Genomic DNA, 17702 nt, shown 5'->3' with positions numbered 1-17702 from the left:
GATGACATGATCTGCCTCACCCTCCTTCTTACTCTCTCCTCTTTCCACACCCTCTTATTCCTTACATACTAAGCATTATCTGACCTTAGGGTCTCTGCACTTTCCCCAGATACCTATGTGGCTTCTTCTCTTACTTTCTTTTGGGTGTATGCTCAGCTGTCAATCTGAGAGGTCTTCCTTGCTTATTTTATATAAAGAAGGTGCCCCTCATGCCAACATAGTATAGCCCCCTTTTCCTGCTTTTTCTTCACAGTACCTATCACCTCCTCCACTTCTGTCATGCATTTGCTTATAATCTGTCTTCCCCTCTATCTACCCCAGCCTACTAAGAACGTAAGCTTCAGTAGAGAAAGGGGTTTTGTCTAGTTCACTGTTATATCCCAGGCACTCAAAACAATGCCTAATACTTAGCAGATATTCAATATTCATTGAATGAATGAGCGAATTCCAGTCTTGACTTTTAGCAACCTCTTACCAGCTTCCTGTTCCTCCATTTCTTTTTCTTTTTTTTTTATTTTTAAAGATTTTTAAAAAAAAATTTTACATTGATTTATTTTTGAGAAACAGAGTGAGACAAAGCGTGAGCAGGGGAGGGGCAGAGAGAGAAGGAGACACAGAAATCTGAAGCAGGCTCCAGGCTCTGAGCAAGCGGTTAGCACAGAGCCTGATGCGGGGCTCGAACTCACAAACTGTGAGGTCATGACCTGAGCCGAAGTCGGACGCTCAACCGACTGAGCCACCCAGGCGCCCCTGTTCCTCCATTTCTTCAGATACATGGTGACAGATAACACTGTGATGCAGTTCTCTCGAGCTGGGGGAGCCTGTAGCTAGTCCTTTTTGTTTGTTTTGTTTTGAGAGAGAGGGAACAAGCTGGGGAGGGGCAGAGAGAGAGAGGGAGAGAGAAAGAATCCAAAGCAGGCTCCATACTGTCAGCACGGAGCCAGACGCAGGACTTGATCCCACAAACCGTGAGATCATGACCTGGGCCAAAATCAAGAGTTGGACGCTTAACTGACTGAGCCATCCAGGTGCCCCTGCTTTGTTTTTTTTTTGGGGGGGTTTTTTTGTTTTTTTTAAAGTAGGTTTCACGCCAGTGCAGAGCCCAACGTGGGGCTTGAACTCATGATCCTGAGATCAAGACCCGAGCTGGGATCAAGAATCAGACACGTAACTGATGGAACGACCCAGGGACCCAGGTGCCCGAGTAGCTAGTCTTTATAAGGCACTTGTTCAGAGCCATATACATTGCTGAAAGCTTTACATGATTTTTCTCATTTGATCTTCACAATAGGAGGCGGTAAGTACTATTATTCTCATTTCACTGATGAGCAACCAATGCACAGAGAGGTTAAGTAACTTGCTAATATGTGGTGCAACTGTGGCTGGCAATCAAGCAGCCTGATTCTAAACCTGTGCTCGCTTTAGTCACAGCATTTGGTTGGCGGGAGTTTCTGTGAGGCTTTTGGACAAACTGCAGCAGGATGGAGCTAGATGAACCCAGACAGGTGAAGGCAAGAAAAACAAAGAGGGCGTGGCAATGATAGCCCAAGGGACAGGGAATTTTGAAAAAGTGTTTATCCCCTCATATTTTTAAGTTGATAGCTAAAGTTTTCATCACAAATGTATTAATTTTTTTAATGTTTTTATTTTATTTTTGAGAGAGAGACAGAGTGTGAGTGGGGGAGGGGTAGAGAGAGAGGGAGACAGAACCTGAAGTAGGCTCCAGGCTCTGAGCTGTCAGCGCAGAGCCTTGACGTGGGGCTTGAACTCACAGACCACGAGATCATGACCTGAGCCAAAGGGATGCCCAACCGACTGAGCCACCCAGGGACCCCCGATCACAAATTTCAATAGTTGCAATGAATGTAAACTCTGGCAAACTGTAAATAATGACAATTTAAGATAACACTGTCAAATCACTTTTTATAATGTATCCAACAGACTCTATGTTACAATTCAGTGACCACCATCATCCATTTAAAATTACACACAAGCTCTTTAACATTTGGTAATTCTATATTGTTCTTTCATCTCTAAATTATATTTACTCCATAAAATGTTATCCAAAGACAATAATTTTTACATTTCAAAAACCTTTTACTGATCACTTATTCGTGATAAAAATATGTATCAAGGGAAATTAAAAACATTTTTTCCCTGTAATTGTATGGCTTTATGTATTTGAGTTATTCTGAGCTTAGTAATATTACAATTATCTTTAATATACAGCTGCTCAAAATGACATGATTATAAATTTTGATAGTACATAAATATAAAAGGTAAAATTCTACTGGAAACACATCTCTCAGTGAGATAGATGAGGGTTCCCCAGAAATTAATTCGTGTATCTAAATGACTGTTTCTTACTGCTAGATTAACAGGGTTTTTGCTTCAATTTTCTTTTTTGTTTTCATAGATACAGTGCCAAGAAATATGACTCACGAGGGAATGCTGGTAATTCTGTTACAGAATTGTCGATCAATTCTTTGGTTTTCTTCTGAGTGATAGCCAAAAGTCAAAGAGTGCTCCTTCCTCAGTGGGCAGTTCAAATAGACCTACTACCAATTCTGTTAAAAGCAAAGCAAACCAAGCAAAAACCCGGAAACAATCTAACAAAAGAACTTGTTATCCAGTCATTAGAGTCCTTCACTTTCTCAAGTGATTTTTAATTATACTGATTACTTTTCTCTTCGAGGCATTTAGGAAGAGTTGGGAAATTCGAGATATTGTTAATTTCAACACATCTTTAGCATTACAATATTACTGTAATTTAAATATATTTTAGTTGCAGCTGCAGATTTAGCTCAACTTATTGTAAATAATAATTATGCAAATTAGCAACGCCAGCCTCTTTGACAAACCAACTAACCAAATTAGGCTTCTCTTTGGGGAGAAAAAAATTTCCCTTTTCAAGTCAAATAAATGTGTTAACAGGCGCCCCCGTGACCACATGTCACTTCTCAATCCCAAAATAAACATGGCACTGAGCTTTGACAGGGGTTGGTCCCTAAGGAAAGTAAGGCTCTTTCAGTTCAGGTGTTTTTAACCCACGCCTTCCTTGCTTTGTTCCAGGACACACTCTCTTAGGCAAGATGCCACCCCGCCTTCACGTGGGGTGGCAGAGGCGACATCTTTAAACGCAAATCTCATCACTACCGCCCACTGTCTAACAGGTCTGCACTCGGAACACCTCAATATGGGCCCAAATCCCGCACTAAGAATGCCTAGTCTCGCTCTCCGCTCTCCCTTTCAGCCCTAAGGTGTCCCGGGCACGCCAAGCCACAGTTTGATCTGCGCCAGGTCAGAAGCACGGTTTCCAGAGCCGGCGAAGTCGGCCCCTCTGCGGCTCTTCCCCGCTTCCTCACGGCGGGAGTGGCGGCCCCCTCTGAGTCAGCCCCAGCTCAGTCCCGACCACCAGTGGGCTTGCGCTGGCCGGGAAGGTCCCGCGCAGGCCGCAGCCCTGCCAGGGCAAGCCAGGGACCGAACGACGCCACCTCCCCCTCGGGGGAAAGCGACAGCTCTGCTGCGTTGCCGGGCCCAGGAGGAAGGCCGGAACCCTCGGCGAGAGGGCGGCGTGGGAGGGAGGGAGGGGGAAGAATGTTGGTGCAACGCAGCTCCGAGTGATCTGACCTGGCGGTCGAGCCGCAGCGGCCGCAGGCCGGAACTCGGCGTGTGGACTTCGGCCCGCCTTGGGCCGGAAGTGGGGAAGGCGGGATTGTCCTTTTCCTGCAGAAAGTAGGAGGAACCGGGGGCGTCGCCGTGGGGAAGAGTGTTGGTGTAACACTGCCGGCTGCGCCGAGGGGTAGGATGGAGGCGGGTGTCGGTGTAGGGGCGCTCGGAAGGGACGGATATCGCTGTGGCACTGCGGGGACGCTCTGAGGGGACTGGTGTCGGTGTGGCACCGGTGCACGCTGAAGGAGCTGACGGAACCGGGTGGCCATGGGGATGTGGGCGTCGCTGGACGCGATGTGGGAGATGCCGGCCGAGAAGCGTATTTTCGGGGCCGTGCTGCTCTTCTCCTGGACAGTGTATCTTTGGGAGACCTTCCTAGCGCAGCGACAGGTGAGCCTAGACGGGGCCCACCTGACCCCGACACCTGACCTGCCCGGGCCAGCGTCGGTCTCGACCCGCAAGTCCCTGGATGATTGCTGCGGCTCCAGCATCAGCCTCGACCCTATGGGTCCCTACTAGGCCTCCTAACTTGGCCCGATGGCGGGCTTGGCCTTGAGGGTATCTGGTGCCTCTGGGAGGTTTTCCGCGACGTGATCCTGGGACCCAGGCCGGTTAGGGCCTGGTGAAAGGGAAGTCAGGGCCGACTTGAGTTGACTTGAGTCGTGCCTGGCCCACAGCTTTCTTAGGATCCTCAGGCCCAGACTTATCTCCTTTACCTTTGGCAGAGACCCATGAGCCTTTAAAAGGAAGATGCAACATTTTTACCAGTCACAGCTTCCCGGTGATGCTCAACCATGGGATTAGGACACCATTTTCTGAAAATAAAGACTTAACAAATCCTTCTAAGGACCTGAACTTTTTTCCCTTAAAAAACAAAACAAACAAACAAACATGTATACAGTATGTTGGTTTGCCCAAAGAACAATATGTTCTTTTGTTTAAACAATTAGAGCTGTAAAATAGAAACTGGAAGTTACTTAATAACAGTTTCCTGGAGGTAATCATAATGAACGGCCTGCTGTTGGAGATGCAAACTTTTAAATGAGATAGATCTTAAGTTTGTCTGCTTTATTGTCTCTGATTGCTGATTTGTTTTATCTACATTCTTCTATGTTGTCATTGTGTCAACCTGATGGCTATGAGAACCTTTTTTTTAACTGCCAGAACTCTTTCTTGAGCATTACCTTCCTCTACAGTACACATTTCTTCTCTCGGGTTACTTTCTGCATGAATCTTTAAATTGGAATTTTTAGTTTTTCATCAGTGGCTGAGTTGTGTCTTGATCTCTTCTTTTAGCCCAGGATCTTTTTTTGTTTACTTATTTTTTAGTCTTTTGAGTCTTTTTTTTTTTTTTTTTTGTCTTTTTAAAAAGTAATCTCTATGCCCAATGTGGGGCTCAAACTCATGACCCCAGGATCAAGAGTCACATGCTCTACCAACTGAGCCAGCTGGGTGCCCCCTAGTTCAGGATCTTTAAAGAGGTGTTAAGCTGTATAGCACTAAGTTCTCTGACATAGATATCTTTGGATAACTTTATTAGTACAGAATCTTGAGGTCCTAAAGAAGATCCTTTGGATAAGGTAAACACAGTATATAGTGTCTAAATTGAGGGGCTTATTGAACATCCATCTGTCTTACTTTAACGATAAGCCCAGTTACAGTAACTGCTTTTTGAGAATGTCTCCTTTACTCAATTATGCTTTAATTTTTTAAATGTTTTTTATTTATTTTTGAAAGAGCGACAGAGAATGACTGGGGGTGGGGCAGAGAGAGGCTCCAGGCTCTTAACTGTCAGCACAGAGCCTGACGTGGGGCTTGATCCCAAACTGTGAGATCATGATCTGAGCCGAAGTCAGATACTTAACCGACTGAGCCATCCAGGCGCCTCCTCAGTTATGCTTTAATGTAATGCCTTTTATTGAGGGTTTGGTAAGGTGCCCAACAACGTATAGGGAAGCCATGTGTCATAAAACCATTGTAGGAGATACTGTCCATTATATTGCTTAGTTTCTGTGCCCTGTATTATGTCCCGTGGTCTGAAATTTACCATTTCGAATTTGGCATAATGATAAAGTTTGTCTTTTATTTTTTTAATTTTAGAGATAAGAGTGTGTGAGCAGGGGGGAGGGGTAAAGGGGAGAGATAGAGAACCTTAAGCAGGCTCCATGCTCAGTGCCAAGCTCCACCCTGGGCTCGATCCCACTACCCTGGAATCATGATCTGAGCCAAAATCTAGAGTTGGGTGTTCAACTGACTGAGCCACCCAGGTGCCCCAAGTCTGTCTCTCTTGAAGACCTGATCTGTTTCCATTTGTCATTCCTCAGATTTCTCTGAATTTAGCTTCCAGGACCAAGTTTAGTAATTAGCTACAATATCTGTTAATACTTATGGCTAGCATGGCTTCCTTCTCCTTTCCATGAATTTGTTTTCTATATTATATAGGATGTATGTTTTTCTTGGAGTGAGTGGTACCCTTTGTGATGTACAGTTTTGGTTTACATGTGCAGACTGAAGTGTGATGACAGCCCTGATTTTAATTTTCCCTTGTCAGCTAGCCTCCGAGTCTCTTGTTCTGCTTTTACTTTGCTGTGTCAGTTGTCTTCGCGGTCAATGCACTTGATCAAACGTAATATTTGTGTATCTGTAAAGCAAATTCAGTAGGCTTAAGTGACAGGTTAAGGCTGTAACTACTCAGTGTTTGATCATAAATGACTGTTGTAATAAAGCGTTGGCTTGAGTGTCTCAAAGTGTTTTCTTCAAAATATTTCAGAGACGGATATATAAAACAACAACTCATGTACCACTGGAGTTAGGACAGATCATGGATTCAGAAACCTTTGAGAAATCCCGACTGTATCAGCTGGATAAAAGTACTTTCAGCTTCTGGTCAGGACTCTATTCAGAGATTGAAGGCACTGTGAGTAAATTACTTTCTGGAGAGACAACTTATCGAAATGTTTAGTACTCTGTAATGTTGGTTTTCATTTTGTATTCTTATGACACAAAAGAGGGTACCATATCTACACATCCCAGAATGCTTTTTTAACCTTTGTTACCAGTAATAATGGGTGTGGAGCAAAAGAGGCTCATACATAATTGTTAGTGAGTTGAAAACTGTGGCATATGATAACTATCGTAGGTCAGGTGTGAAAAAGAACCTTCTATTATAAGATATTAAGATCTTCTTCTTCTTCTTCTTCTTTTTTTTTTTTTTTAGTTTATTTATTTATTTTGAGAGAGAGAGAATCCCAAGCAGGCTCTGCACATGAGGTCAGTGCGCAGGGCCTGACACAGGACTCGAACCCATGAAACCGTGAGATCGTGACCTGAGCCAAAATTCAAGAGTTGGATGTTAAACCAACTGAAGCACCCAGGCGCCCCTCTGAGATATTCAGCAGTCTTTACAGGCCTTCCTGCCTCCGTCTTAACTTTTCTTTTTTTTTTTTTTTTTAATTTTTTTTTTTTTAACGTTTATTTATTTTTGAGACAGAGAGAGACAAAGCATGAATGGGGGAGGGGCAGAGAGAGAGGGAAACACAGAATCGGAAGCAGGCTCCAGGCTCCGAGCCATCAGCCCAGAGCCCGACGCGGGGCTTGAACTCACGGACCGCGAGATCGTGACCTGAGCTGAAGTCGGACTCTCAACCGACTGAGCCACCCAGGCGCCCCCCGTCTTAACTTTTCTACTGCCCTTCACACTGCAGCCAGAGGAACCCTGAAGGATAATTCTGATCATGCTGTTCTCCTACATAAAACCCATCACTGGCTCACTGTTTCCTTCTGGGTGCAGTCCAGATTTTTTGGCATGAGTTTTGGGGGTACTTTTGACCTGGCCGTTGCTTACTTCAGCTTCATCTTTTTATTCGTTCCCCCAAATTCTTTCTCCTTTTTTGTCCAGCTTGGTTTCTTGTAACTTTGAGTTTTTTCACATGCTAGTATCTATCAGGGGTGCTCACCTCTACAAGTCTACTCTCTTGCTGGAGGCTGATTAATCCCCACTCTTCCATTAGGTTCCAGCTGAGACATCATCTCTTCTAAGAAACAGTTTGAGGGGCGCCTGGGTGGCTTAGTCAGTTAAGCCTCTGATTTCACTCATGTCATGATCTCATGTTTCGTGAGTTTGAGCCCCACATCAGGCTCTCTGCTATCAGCACGGAGCCCACTTTGGATCCTCTCTCTCTCTGCCCCTCCCCAGCTCACGTGTGTGCAACGTGCTCTCTCTCTCAAAAATAAACATTTAGAAAAATTATTAAAAAAAATAAAAGAAACCATTTGAATCTTCCCCTGTCCCTCGAGACTGGTTAAGGCAGCATTCTTCCATTATTCCTGTCAGTACTTATCACATGGTGAGACTGATAGTTCTTTATTTTTATTTTTTTAAAGTTTATTTCTTTATCTTGAGAGAGAGAGAGGAAGGGAGAGGATCCCAAGCAGGCTCCGCATCAGGAGCATGGAGCCTGACATGGGGCTTAAACTCGCGAACTGTGAGATCATGACCTGAGCTGAAACCAAGAGTCAGATGCTCAACCAACTGAGCCACCCAGGCACTCCAGACTGATAATTCCTTAAAGAAAGGATACTTTAAGGTCTTGTAATCATTTGGCATCTAGTGACTGGCATAAAATAAGCATATAATCCATATTTCTTCAATGAAACAAGTGATGGGTCTTTTTTTACTTAGTAAAACAGACCCAGTCTTCCCCCCATGCTGAAAGAAGAGAGGCTGTATAGTGTAGAGCAGTGTTTCTCGGTCTTTTTCTCATGATCACCCCTGGCCCTGTATCTTTTTAGACATTTTTTTCTTTTATTAAAAAAAAATTTTAAAAAGTATCTATTTTTGAGAGAGAGACAGAGCATGAGTGGGGGAGGGGCAGAGAGAGAGGGAGACACAGAATCCGAAGCAGGCTCCAGGCTCTCGGCTGTCAGCACAGAGCCCAACGTGGAGCTCGAACTCACGGACCGTGAGATCATGACCTGAGCCAAAGTTGGATGCTTAACCGTCTGAGCCACCCAGGTGCCCCTAGACATTTTTTTTCTTAATCACCCCTCCATGAAATTTTAATACCACAGATATACTGTATATCTGTTTCTGTACTGTGTGTATGTATATCTGTGCTTTATAAATAAAATGAGTAAGGTTTCTTTTCATTCCCAAACACCAGTTGTTGGTTTTCCACCTCCAAGAACAATTGAAGGTACATGGTGTGGAGGTTAAGAACCCAGGTGGCTTGAGTCTGAATCTCAGTTCTGCCATACCAGCTCTGGGGCCTCAAGCAAGCCACCACTTCTGAGCCTCAGTTTTCTCGTCTGTTGAAATTGTGTAGTGATATTTCCTCATTTGTAGTGTTGTTGAGAGGATTAAATGAGTTAATATGTGTGAGAAGATTCAAACAGTGCCTGATCCATTATCAATGCTCTGTAAGTGTTGGCCATTATTATTTTTATCATCATGATCGTGATTATCATCACCATTCCTCTAGACCTCTTTTAAATCTCCAGTACCACTAAGAGAAAGATTCCTAAATTGAAAATCAATGAGGTCAGCTACCATAATTGTTTCCTCAGTTATAGAGAAGAAACCAGCTGTTCAGAGCTTTGTTAAATGATGAAAACATTTCCAGCTAGTCACAAAATTTTCCTTGACAGTTACGGACTAGTGTGATTAGAACCAAATTATTACAAGTCTTTCCTATTTCCTCAGGATGATGCAAAGTAGCGAAAAGTTAAGGAGAAGAGTTAAATCTTATCTGAAAAACAAAATTCATTTGGCTTTTAGGATATGTTGCAATTACTAGTAATTAGTCTTCTCAATGTTGATTTTTTAAATTATATTTTTTACAAGTCCAAGCCTGGTTTAGTTACAGAGATATTGAAGATTAGTATCGAAACTTGATGCTTTCCAACCAAGCCAGGCTTTATTGTGGTTTATATTTGGCTTTGATTAGTTTATCTGAAGCATTTCTTTTGTTAAGGTCCAACTGTGAAATCATCCTTCAGAGGGAGAGATGGAAGCAGAGGTGGTGAATTTAGACACCGTTCTCTTTCCTCACTGATGTTTGATTCTGTGAAGTTCTTTGGCTTACCCCTCACAGGGCCATTATAAAAAGACAGGCAAAACATTTTCAGTCTCTTTCGTTGTCACTAGTAAACAGTTCCAGGAAAGATGGGCAGTAGCTTGGTTGTTACAGTTGGTGAGCATGGGGGTGGTCTAGTTTGTTCCAGGAGATGACAGAGACAGGGAAAACACATATAGAAAGAGAGCTTTGTAATGTGCCTGTTTGATGTTACAACAGTGCTTTGAGGTAGAAAGGGTAGGCATTGTTATTCCCTTTTTGTGGATGAGAAGGTGGAGGCTCAGAGAAATTAAATGGCTTGTCCATTTAACGGCCAAGTGACGATAATAAGTGGGAGAAGTGGGTTTCAAACTCTGCTCTTCTGAGTCTTTAAAATTGCATTGAAGAAACCATTCTTAAAACTCTAGGGACCACATCATAAATGTACTGAATTTATCCTTGAGGAATTAGTAGCTCTATTTACTGTTCGATGGGAAGCATTTTGTGTTACTTTGAAATCCTGTTCTGTTTGAAGACAGGTTCATTAATTCCTATTTTGTGTTGATTAAAATTAATAAGTTTTTATATTTTGGTCACAAAGAACAAGTGCAAAGATTGATTTAAACTTTTTGTTGCCTCTTTTTTTCTATCCGAAGGAACATAAGCAGAGGCCTTGTGTGACCAATTACAGGTGCCACTGTTCACGCAAATGTGACAGAGTACCCAGAGAGAAGGTGTCCAGCCTTTCTGAGACAGGCTTTCCTGGTGTCTCACAAATGTCAGTGAAGAGCCTGATCAGGAAGTGGAAGGGCTGGACAGTCGAGGAGGGCAGTGTAGAAACATTGAAATTGTTGCTTTTCCAATTTCTGTGGATTTCTGAGTGAGCACCTTGGCCTTCTTGAGCCTCGTTTTTCCCCCTCTTTGTGATGAGAAGCCGATACATATTATACCATATCTCACATGGTTTGTGGCAAGGACTGAATGAGTGAGATGATGTCGATGAAGCCATTAGTACACTGCTCAATACATAGCAGTCACTTCGTCACTGGGTTTCTTTGGGCAAGTAACTTTAACCTCTCATTTTCAGGTGTCTCATCTATAATGTGGTAATGACTATATGTCTTGCCTGCTTTGCAAGAGTCTAGTGGGATCTTATGTTTAAGAGTGATGGAGTTGTGGGGCGCCTGGGTGGCTCAGTCGGTTAAGCGTCCGACTTCGGCTCAGGTCATGATCTCACGGTCCGTGAGTTCAAGCCCCGCATCAGGCTCTGTGCTGACAGCTCAGAGCCTGGAGCCTGTTTCAGATTCTGTGTCTCCCTCTGTCTCTGACCCTCCCCCGTTCATGCTCTCTGTTTCAAAAATAAATAAACGTTAAAAAAATATTATAAAAAAAAGTGCTGGAGTTGTTTTTGTTGGGCTCATTAGTTCTTGTTATAAGACATCCCAGCAGCCTGTTCAGTGAGATTATCAATAGAGGGAAACTTTACTGTACTGGGTTTTATATTTCATTTCCCAAAGTATACTAAACAAGGTTTGCCACAGCAGTTTCTAAAAGCATTCCGAGATGCATTTGAAGTTCATATTAAAACTACCCTTGATACGTACTTAAAAGCTGGACTTTTAATAATAGGTGTTTTAACGTTTCACCAGAAGGCTTATAAATCCTTAATTTTGCATTATTTATTAGGATTAAGAACAGGATGAAAGAAGTGCCGTCTCAAGTCGATTAGTTCAACAGGCGGTGCATATACCAGACAGTGGTGCCAAAGCATATCTTTTGGGAAGACGGGGTTTACATTCAAGATTGGGTTAGGTGAAATAGCTGGACGAAGAGTTAAGGGAGCCTTTAAGACAGCAATTTATTAAACCCAAGACTTTCAGACTTTGGTGACTGGGCCTGGAGACTGCTGGGCTCCACTTCCAGTTCCTGATTCAGTGGTTCTGGGGTGGAGCCTGAGTATTTGCATTTCTAACACATTCCCAGGTGATGCTGCTGCTGCTGCTGCTGTACAGAAACTATATTTGAGGTCCATGGTATTAAACCAACCCAGCATACAGGGAAACATCTAAAAGATGGATGGCAACAAGTGTGGGTGAGATTGTAGGGAACAGGAGCCCTCAAGTACTGCCGATGAGGGTGTAATTTGGCGTAAACACTGCAGAGAACAAGCTGATAATAATAACAAATACATTTACCAATCATCGTGGATGGATCTAAAAATATGTAGAGTGTAAAAAGCAAGTTGTAGAATAAGTACAATATGATGTTATTTATATATAGTCTCAAAAAGCATATATAAATCACTATATTATTTATGGATACATATATAAAAATGGAAAGTAGATTGGAAGGCTTCCCGTGAAATATACGATAGTGCCAAAACCTGTCAAAACCACAATGAACCGTGTGTGAACCAATGAGAATATTGTGCTTCTAACCAAGGAGTGTGATTGATCGTTGTGTTCCTGAGACTCCAGGGAAAGGAAAACTAAACCGATTCCTCTTTAGTTCCATAAACTTAGTATCTGTTGTGGCAGGTTGTGTTTTGTAAGCATGCATTCTTTTCAGATTTTAAGAGCAGCTTGCTCATTCGAATGTCATGGTGATTTGGTGAATATCTTTGTTCACTTTATCTGCCCAAGACAAAGGGTGGTGCTGAGAAGGGGGCCTCCTCCTATGAAACCCTGACTCCTACCTCAAGATTCACCTTTTCCTTACCTGGGGAAAGCACAGATATCCCATTCTGTCCCTCAGTTTGGTAGGTGGACCTGACTCTCCACTTACACTGCTACTAATACTTTGTCCTGACGAATGGGGGCTGTTTCCTTTTAGGCGAAAGCCACTTAGGGAGCCACATAGCCTTGGTCAGATCCCATTTATGTGACTCATTAGCCGTGAGATTCTGGATAAATTGCTTACCTTTTCTAAGTTTAGTCCCTGATCCATAAAACTTTTGTTGTGGTCTTTTGTCAAATTTATTGATTTATTTATTCATTCATTCATTTATTTATTTTACAGCTTCACTTTATAGAGACATAATTCACATACCATGCTAATTTATCCGTATAAAATGTACAGGCATAAATACTTTACCAGGCTAAACTTAGTATCTCAATTGGTTTGTATCCACGTAAATGCATATTTTAGCCTAAATAAGATAGGTCTCTTTTTTCTTCAGAGATAATTATTTTGTCGTTTTTTTCTTTTCTTTTTTATGTTTTATCTATATTTTGAGAGTACGAGTGGGGGAGGGGCAGAAAGAGAGGGGGACAGAGGATCTGAAGCAGGTTCTGCACTGATAGGCTGACAACAGAGAACCCAATGCAGGGCTTGAAATCACGGACCACAAGATCATGACCTGAGCCGAAGCAGGATGATCAACCAACTGAGCTACCCAGGCGCCCCCTGTCCCTTTTTCTTTATGAAATGTTCTCATCTGATAATTTCTAGTCTTCAAATTTAACCAAAGTATGTCTTGTTTTATAGCTTATTCTTCTTTTTGGAGGAATTCCTTATCTCTGGAGACTTTCTGGACGGTTCTGTGGCTATGCTGGCTTTGGACCAGAATATGAGGTATGTGATTCATTAGCATATATTTTTTAGAGTCTTACTTTTTGCTTGGCCAGCTATATATGGAAGTTAATTTTTTGGCTCTGTCTTAGGCTTGCTTCTCCGTTTGTACAATCCTTGTCCACACATGCTATGTTAGGATAATGCTAGTTATTGTAGCACACTCCAGAATTTCAATAGCTTATCACAATACTTTATTTCTCAATCACAGAATAGCCTCGCATGAGTATTTTTGGCCAACAGGTGACATTCTTCCACATGGGGAGCCAGGGACCCAGTCTCTTTTCATCTTATGGCTGTGCCGTCTCCTGAGTGCCCCAGAGTTCTCTGCGTCCAACAGGCAGGTGGAATGAGGGGGTGGAGAAAGTACACCCTCTTCTTAATTCCCTTGGCTCTGTAGTATCCTTTGCATTCACATCCTGCTGGTGAACCAGTCATTTAGTCTCAGATGTAAGGGAACTGGGGAATGTGTGCTTCAGTTAGGCAAGCTATTTCTCAGGGACAACCCCTTCCAGTGAAAGGGGAAACAAGAATTTCGTTGAACCCACTCAACAGACGCTCTGTACCATACGCAGTTAGCAGATACTTCAAACAAGGACAGAGAATGTATCTTTCAGAGTCTCCTTGGAGCTCTTTGAGTCGACTACCCATTCTTACAGAAGTTCCATTCCCTGGGCAAAGCCCTAAGCCTGAGACTCCCTGACCTGTGGTGGATGCTAGGACACTGCCTCCTGACTTCTTGTTGGAAATTGCCAACTCTCTTCCCTCTTTCCTGATTGTTTATTTGAAATGATGGCTCTCTTCTACATGTATAGGTACCTTGGGTTTTAATTCAGCTCATCCTGTGTCCCTTTTCTGTATACCTTTTTCTAAATCAGCCAAACTCTTTAATTTTTTTTTTTTTTTTTTTTGACATTTATTCATCTTTGAGATGACAGAGAGAGACAGAGCATGAGCGGGGAAGGGGAAGAGAGAGAGGGAGACACAGAATCCGAAGCAGGCTCCAGGCTCTGAGCTGTCAACACAGAGCCCGACGTGGACTCAAACTCACACACCGCGAGATCATGACCTGAGCCGAAGTCGGACGCTCAACCGACTGAGCCACCCAGGCGCCCCTCAGCGAAACTCTTTAAAGACGTGATCTAGTATAAGTTTCTCTGCCTTGTCCCAACCAGGCTTGCCATCTTGTCCTCTTCCACTTACAGGGTGCTCTTTTCTCTCTCCATGCTTTTGTAAATTCCAAGGAGTTCTTCCTTTCCTTGTCTCTCCTGTCCCTTTAGTTTACCTCTTCAGAGTGGCATCCTGAGTCTCCTCAGCTTTGTAAGCCTTGCAAGCCTTGCTTGAATTCACCAGCATATGTAGCTGTCTCTCATTTTTTCGTTCTTTTAACCATTTTGTCTATATGGCTTCAGGTGACTTTCACATAGTGCCTATGTAATAAAAGAAACATTGTTTTATTGCCTCCTCTGGCAAGTAAACTCTGAGGTACAGATGTTGTTTCAGACTTTGTAACCCATAGAATCAAGCACATTGCTTGAAATCCTGTAAGTACTCAGCAACTACCTATTGATTTGTTCACTGATCATTCATTTGAAGAAGGAATTAATATTACAGTATAAAAACCGCTGCTGTTTTCTTCTTGTGTTTAGATCACTCAGTCCTTGGTGTTTCTCCTGTTGGCTACGCTTTTCAGTGCATTGACTGGTTTGCCATGGAGTCTTTATAACACTTTTGTGATAGAAGAAAAACATGGTTTCAATCAACAGGTAAACTAGAGAATACAAATATTCTCTTTTATTTATTTTTTTATTAAAAGTTGTTTTTAATGTTTATTTATTTTTGAGAGAGAGGGAGAGAGAGTGCGAGCAGGGAAGGGGAGGAGAGAAAGGGAGAGAAAGGGAAGGGAGAGAGAAAGGAGACACATGACCTGAGCCAAAGTTGGACGACCAACTGACTGAGCTACCCAGGCAGGCGCCCCTCAGATATTCTCCTGTAAATATAAAGACTTCTTTGTGCTTTTTTTCCCCTCTGCTGGTAATAATTGAAGCATAATTTGCTATTTTAGAGCATGAATTCAGTGAAGGAAAAGGAACTACAGATCATAGGTTAAAGTCTTGCCATAAACTTTTCTAGTACTAAAGTCTAGTATCCTTTTGCTAACATTTAAATGGGTTGATTTTGAACTGTAAAATGCCAGACATTTACTTGTCGTCTTAGACTACCTAGTGTCATATAATATAGACTCACTGCCTTTTAACTGTTAAAATTGCTTTAATAGGGGCGCCTGGGTGGCTCAGTTGGTGAAGCATCCGACTTCGGCTCAGGTCATGATCTCATGGCTCATGAGTTCGAGCCCCGTGTTGGGCTCTGTGCTGACAGCTCAGAGCCTGGAGCCTGCTTCAGGTTCTGTGTCTCTCTCTCTCTGCCCCTCCCCGACTTGTGCTCTGTCTCACTCTCTCTCTCTCAAAAATAAATAAACATTAAAAAAATTAAAAATAAAATTATGTATCCTTTATATTCACTTATTTACTTTAAAAGCAGTTTCTCATTTTCTTGTGATGATCTTTTCTTTTTTCAGACTTTGGGCTTCTTCATGAAAGATGCAGTCAAGAAATTTATCGTGACTCAGTGCATTTTATTGCCTGTGTCTTCACTTCTACTTTATATTATTAAAATTGGGGGAGACTATTTTTTTATATATGCCTGGCTGTTCACATTAGTTGTTTCTCTGGTGAGTAAAATCTTTGTTTCATTTTCTTTTACAAAATTTTCTTGGCAAGATAACTATGATTTAATCTTCATTAGCATGTAAACAGTTCTTGAGAAGCAAATGAAATATAAATAAGTGGTCATCTAAATTTCCCCCTTGGTTTCTGCTTTTGGGTATAGAAATAGGAGAACTGACCCTGACCGTAGATTTTTTTCTCCTTATGCTGACTCGGATCCTAGAAGCTGGTTATTAGTTACCGTTAATAGTTGTCAGGCAGTTTTGGGCTGTGCATTTGTGAGTTGTCACCAGAATGGGTGACTAGGTTTGATCATTCAGTCATTCTTTACTGAGCTCCAGTGCCTAAACATCATGGATGTTTTGAAGGGAGACTAGATTTAAGAGCGATAAGAAAAAGAAACCCTAAACCTGCCTGATTTTTTTCTGCCCTCTTTCCCCTGCTTTTTCCCTCCTCCATTCTTGCTTTTTTATCCCTTCTTCTCTGTTCCTTTCCCCTTTGCTCCTCACTTCTCTTCTCCCTTTTCTCCCCTCCCCTCTCTTCCTTCTCCCTCCCTTCCCTCTCACCCCGCATCTTCCCTTCCTCACATCTTTGCTTCTTCTCTCTACCATATTCTAAACCACTTCACAACGCACACACTACAACACAATGAAAGCAGTCTGTTCACAGCTCCCAGAAAATAGCATCTATCAGCTCTTCAACTCCTCTGATGATGAGGTGTATTTTAGTCTGAATTGCCATGGTGCTCACTGCTTCACTTTCCACTGGTGGGATCGAGCTCCAAGAACAGGTGCTAGTTGGATTTGCACATATCTGTGTATGGCCAATGAAGTGAGAGGAAAGAGCAGACGGAATGTTCCAGAAATGCTTAAGGAAGTGCCATTTCAACCTCAGTGTACACTATGGGTAATTAATTTTGTACACTACAGGTAATTAATTTTAGTAGACCACCCAAATAACAGCACACAATCAAGGTCTAGTAATTAATTTTTAGCAAAGAATGCAGGTCTCTCGTGATTACTCTGAAAGGCAGAATTCCAAGTTATGATGGGCTTATGAAGTAGCAGAAAGTCCCAAGATAGTTTCTGAATGGACCATTTGACTTTTCAATTATTACCACATAGAGACTACTCACTTTGATTTAATTTAACAGATACTGAGCACTTATTATCTGGTAGTATTTGGGGTTGGGAATACCAGAACAAATGAAAAGATCCATGTTCTCAAGGCTAAATCGTGTAGTTGTTTCAATGATTGAATCTGTATAAATAGCAGTGTTTCTTCAAGAACATATTCATAGGGCCGCCTAGGTGGCTTACCCCGGTGGGGCTCTACTGACAGTTTGGAGCCTGCTTAGGATTCTCTGTCTCCCCTTCTCTCTTTGTCTGTCTCTCCATCCTCCCCTGTGCATTCTCTCTCTCTCTCTCTCTCTCTCTCTCTCAGAAATAAACATTTAAAAAAATGATGGAAAATCAGATTTCTAAAAAAAAAAAAGCATACTCATAGGTTGTTCTGACATTTATTTTTCAGGTGCTTGTCACAATCTATGCTGATTATATTGCCCCTTTATTTGACAAGTTCACACCTCTGCCTGAGGGAAAGCTTAAACAAGAAATTGAAGTAATGGCAAAGAGTATTGACTTTCCTTTGACTAAGGTGTATGTTGTTGAAGGTAAGGCTA

The 17702-nt window shown here is 42.4% G+C and overlaps 1 protein-coding gene across 2 annotated transcripts in view; it reads left to right on the top strand.

Annotated features, from left to right (window-relative positions):
- Positions 1–3737: 3737 nt before the first annotated feature.
- The window catches only part of ZMPSTE24 (zinc metallopeptidase STE24), a 39093-nt gene continuing 25128 nt past the window's right edge, over positions 3738–17702 (top strand). The window contains exons 1-6 of one of the 2 annotated variants that reach the window (XM_060626493.3): positions 3740–4062; positions 6443–6589; positions 13212–13298; positions 14945–15061; positions 15874–16026; positions 17552–17693. In XM_060626493.3, coding sequence (XP_060482476.1) covers positions 3940–4062; positions 6443–6589; positions 13212–13298; positions 14945–15061; positions 15874–16026; positions 17552–17693 — 769 coding nt within the window. In that variant the 5' untranslated portion in view covers positions 3740–3939. Of the gene's footprint in view, positions 4063–6442; positions 6590–13211; positions 13299–14944; positions 15062–15873; positions 16027–17551; positions 17694–17702 lie in introns of both variants that reach the window. The other variant, XM_060626494.3, reaches the window with a different exon arrangement.

The sequence above is a fragment of the Panthera onca genome, chromosome C1, assembly GCF_046562875.1.
Source record: "Panthera onca isolate mPanOnc1 chromosome C1, mPanOnc1 haplotype 2, whole genome shotgun sequence".
Classification (NCBI taxonomy): domain Eukaryota; kingdom Metazoa; phylum Chordata; class Mammalia; order Carnivora; family Felidae; genus Panthera; species Panthera onca.
The sequence above is the reverse complement of the archived record's forward strand: the minus strand, read 5'-3'. Positions and strand labels throughout refer to the sequence as shown.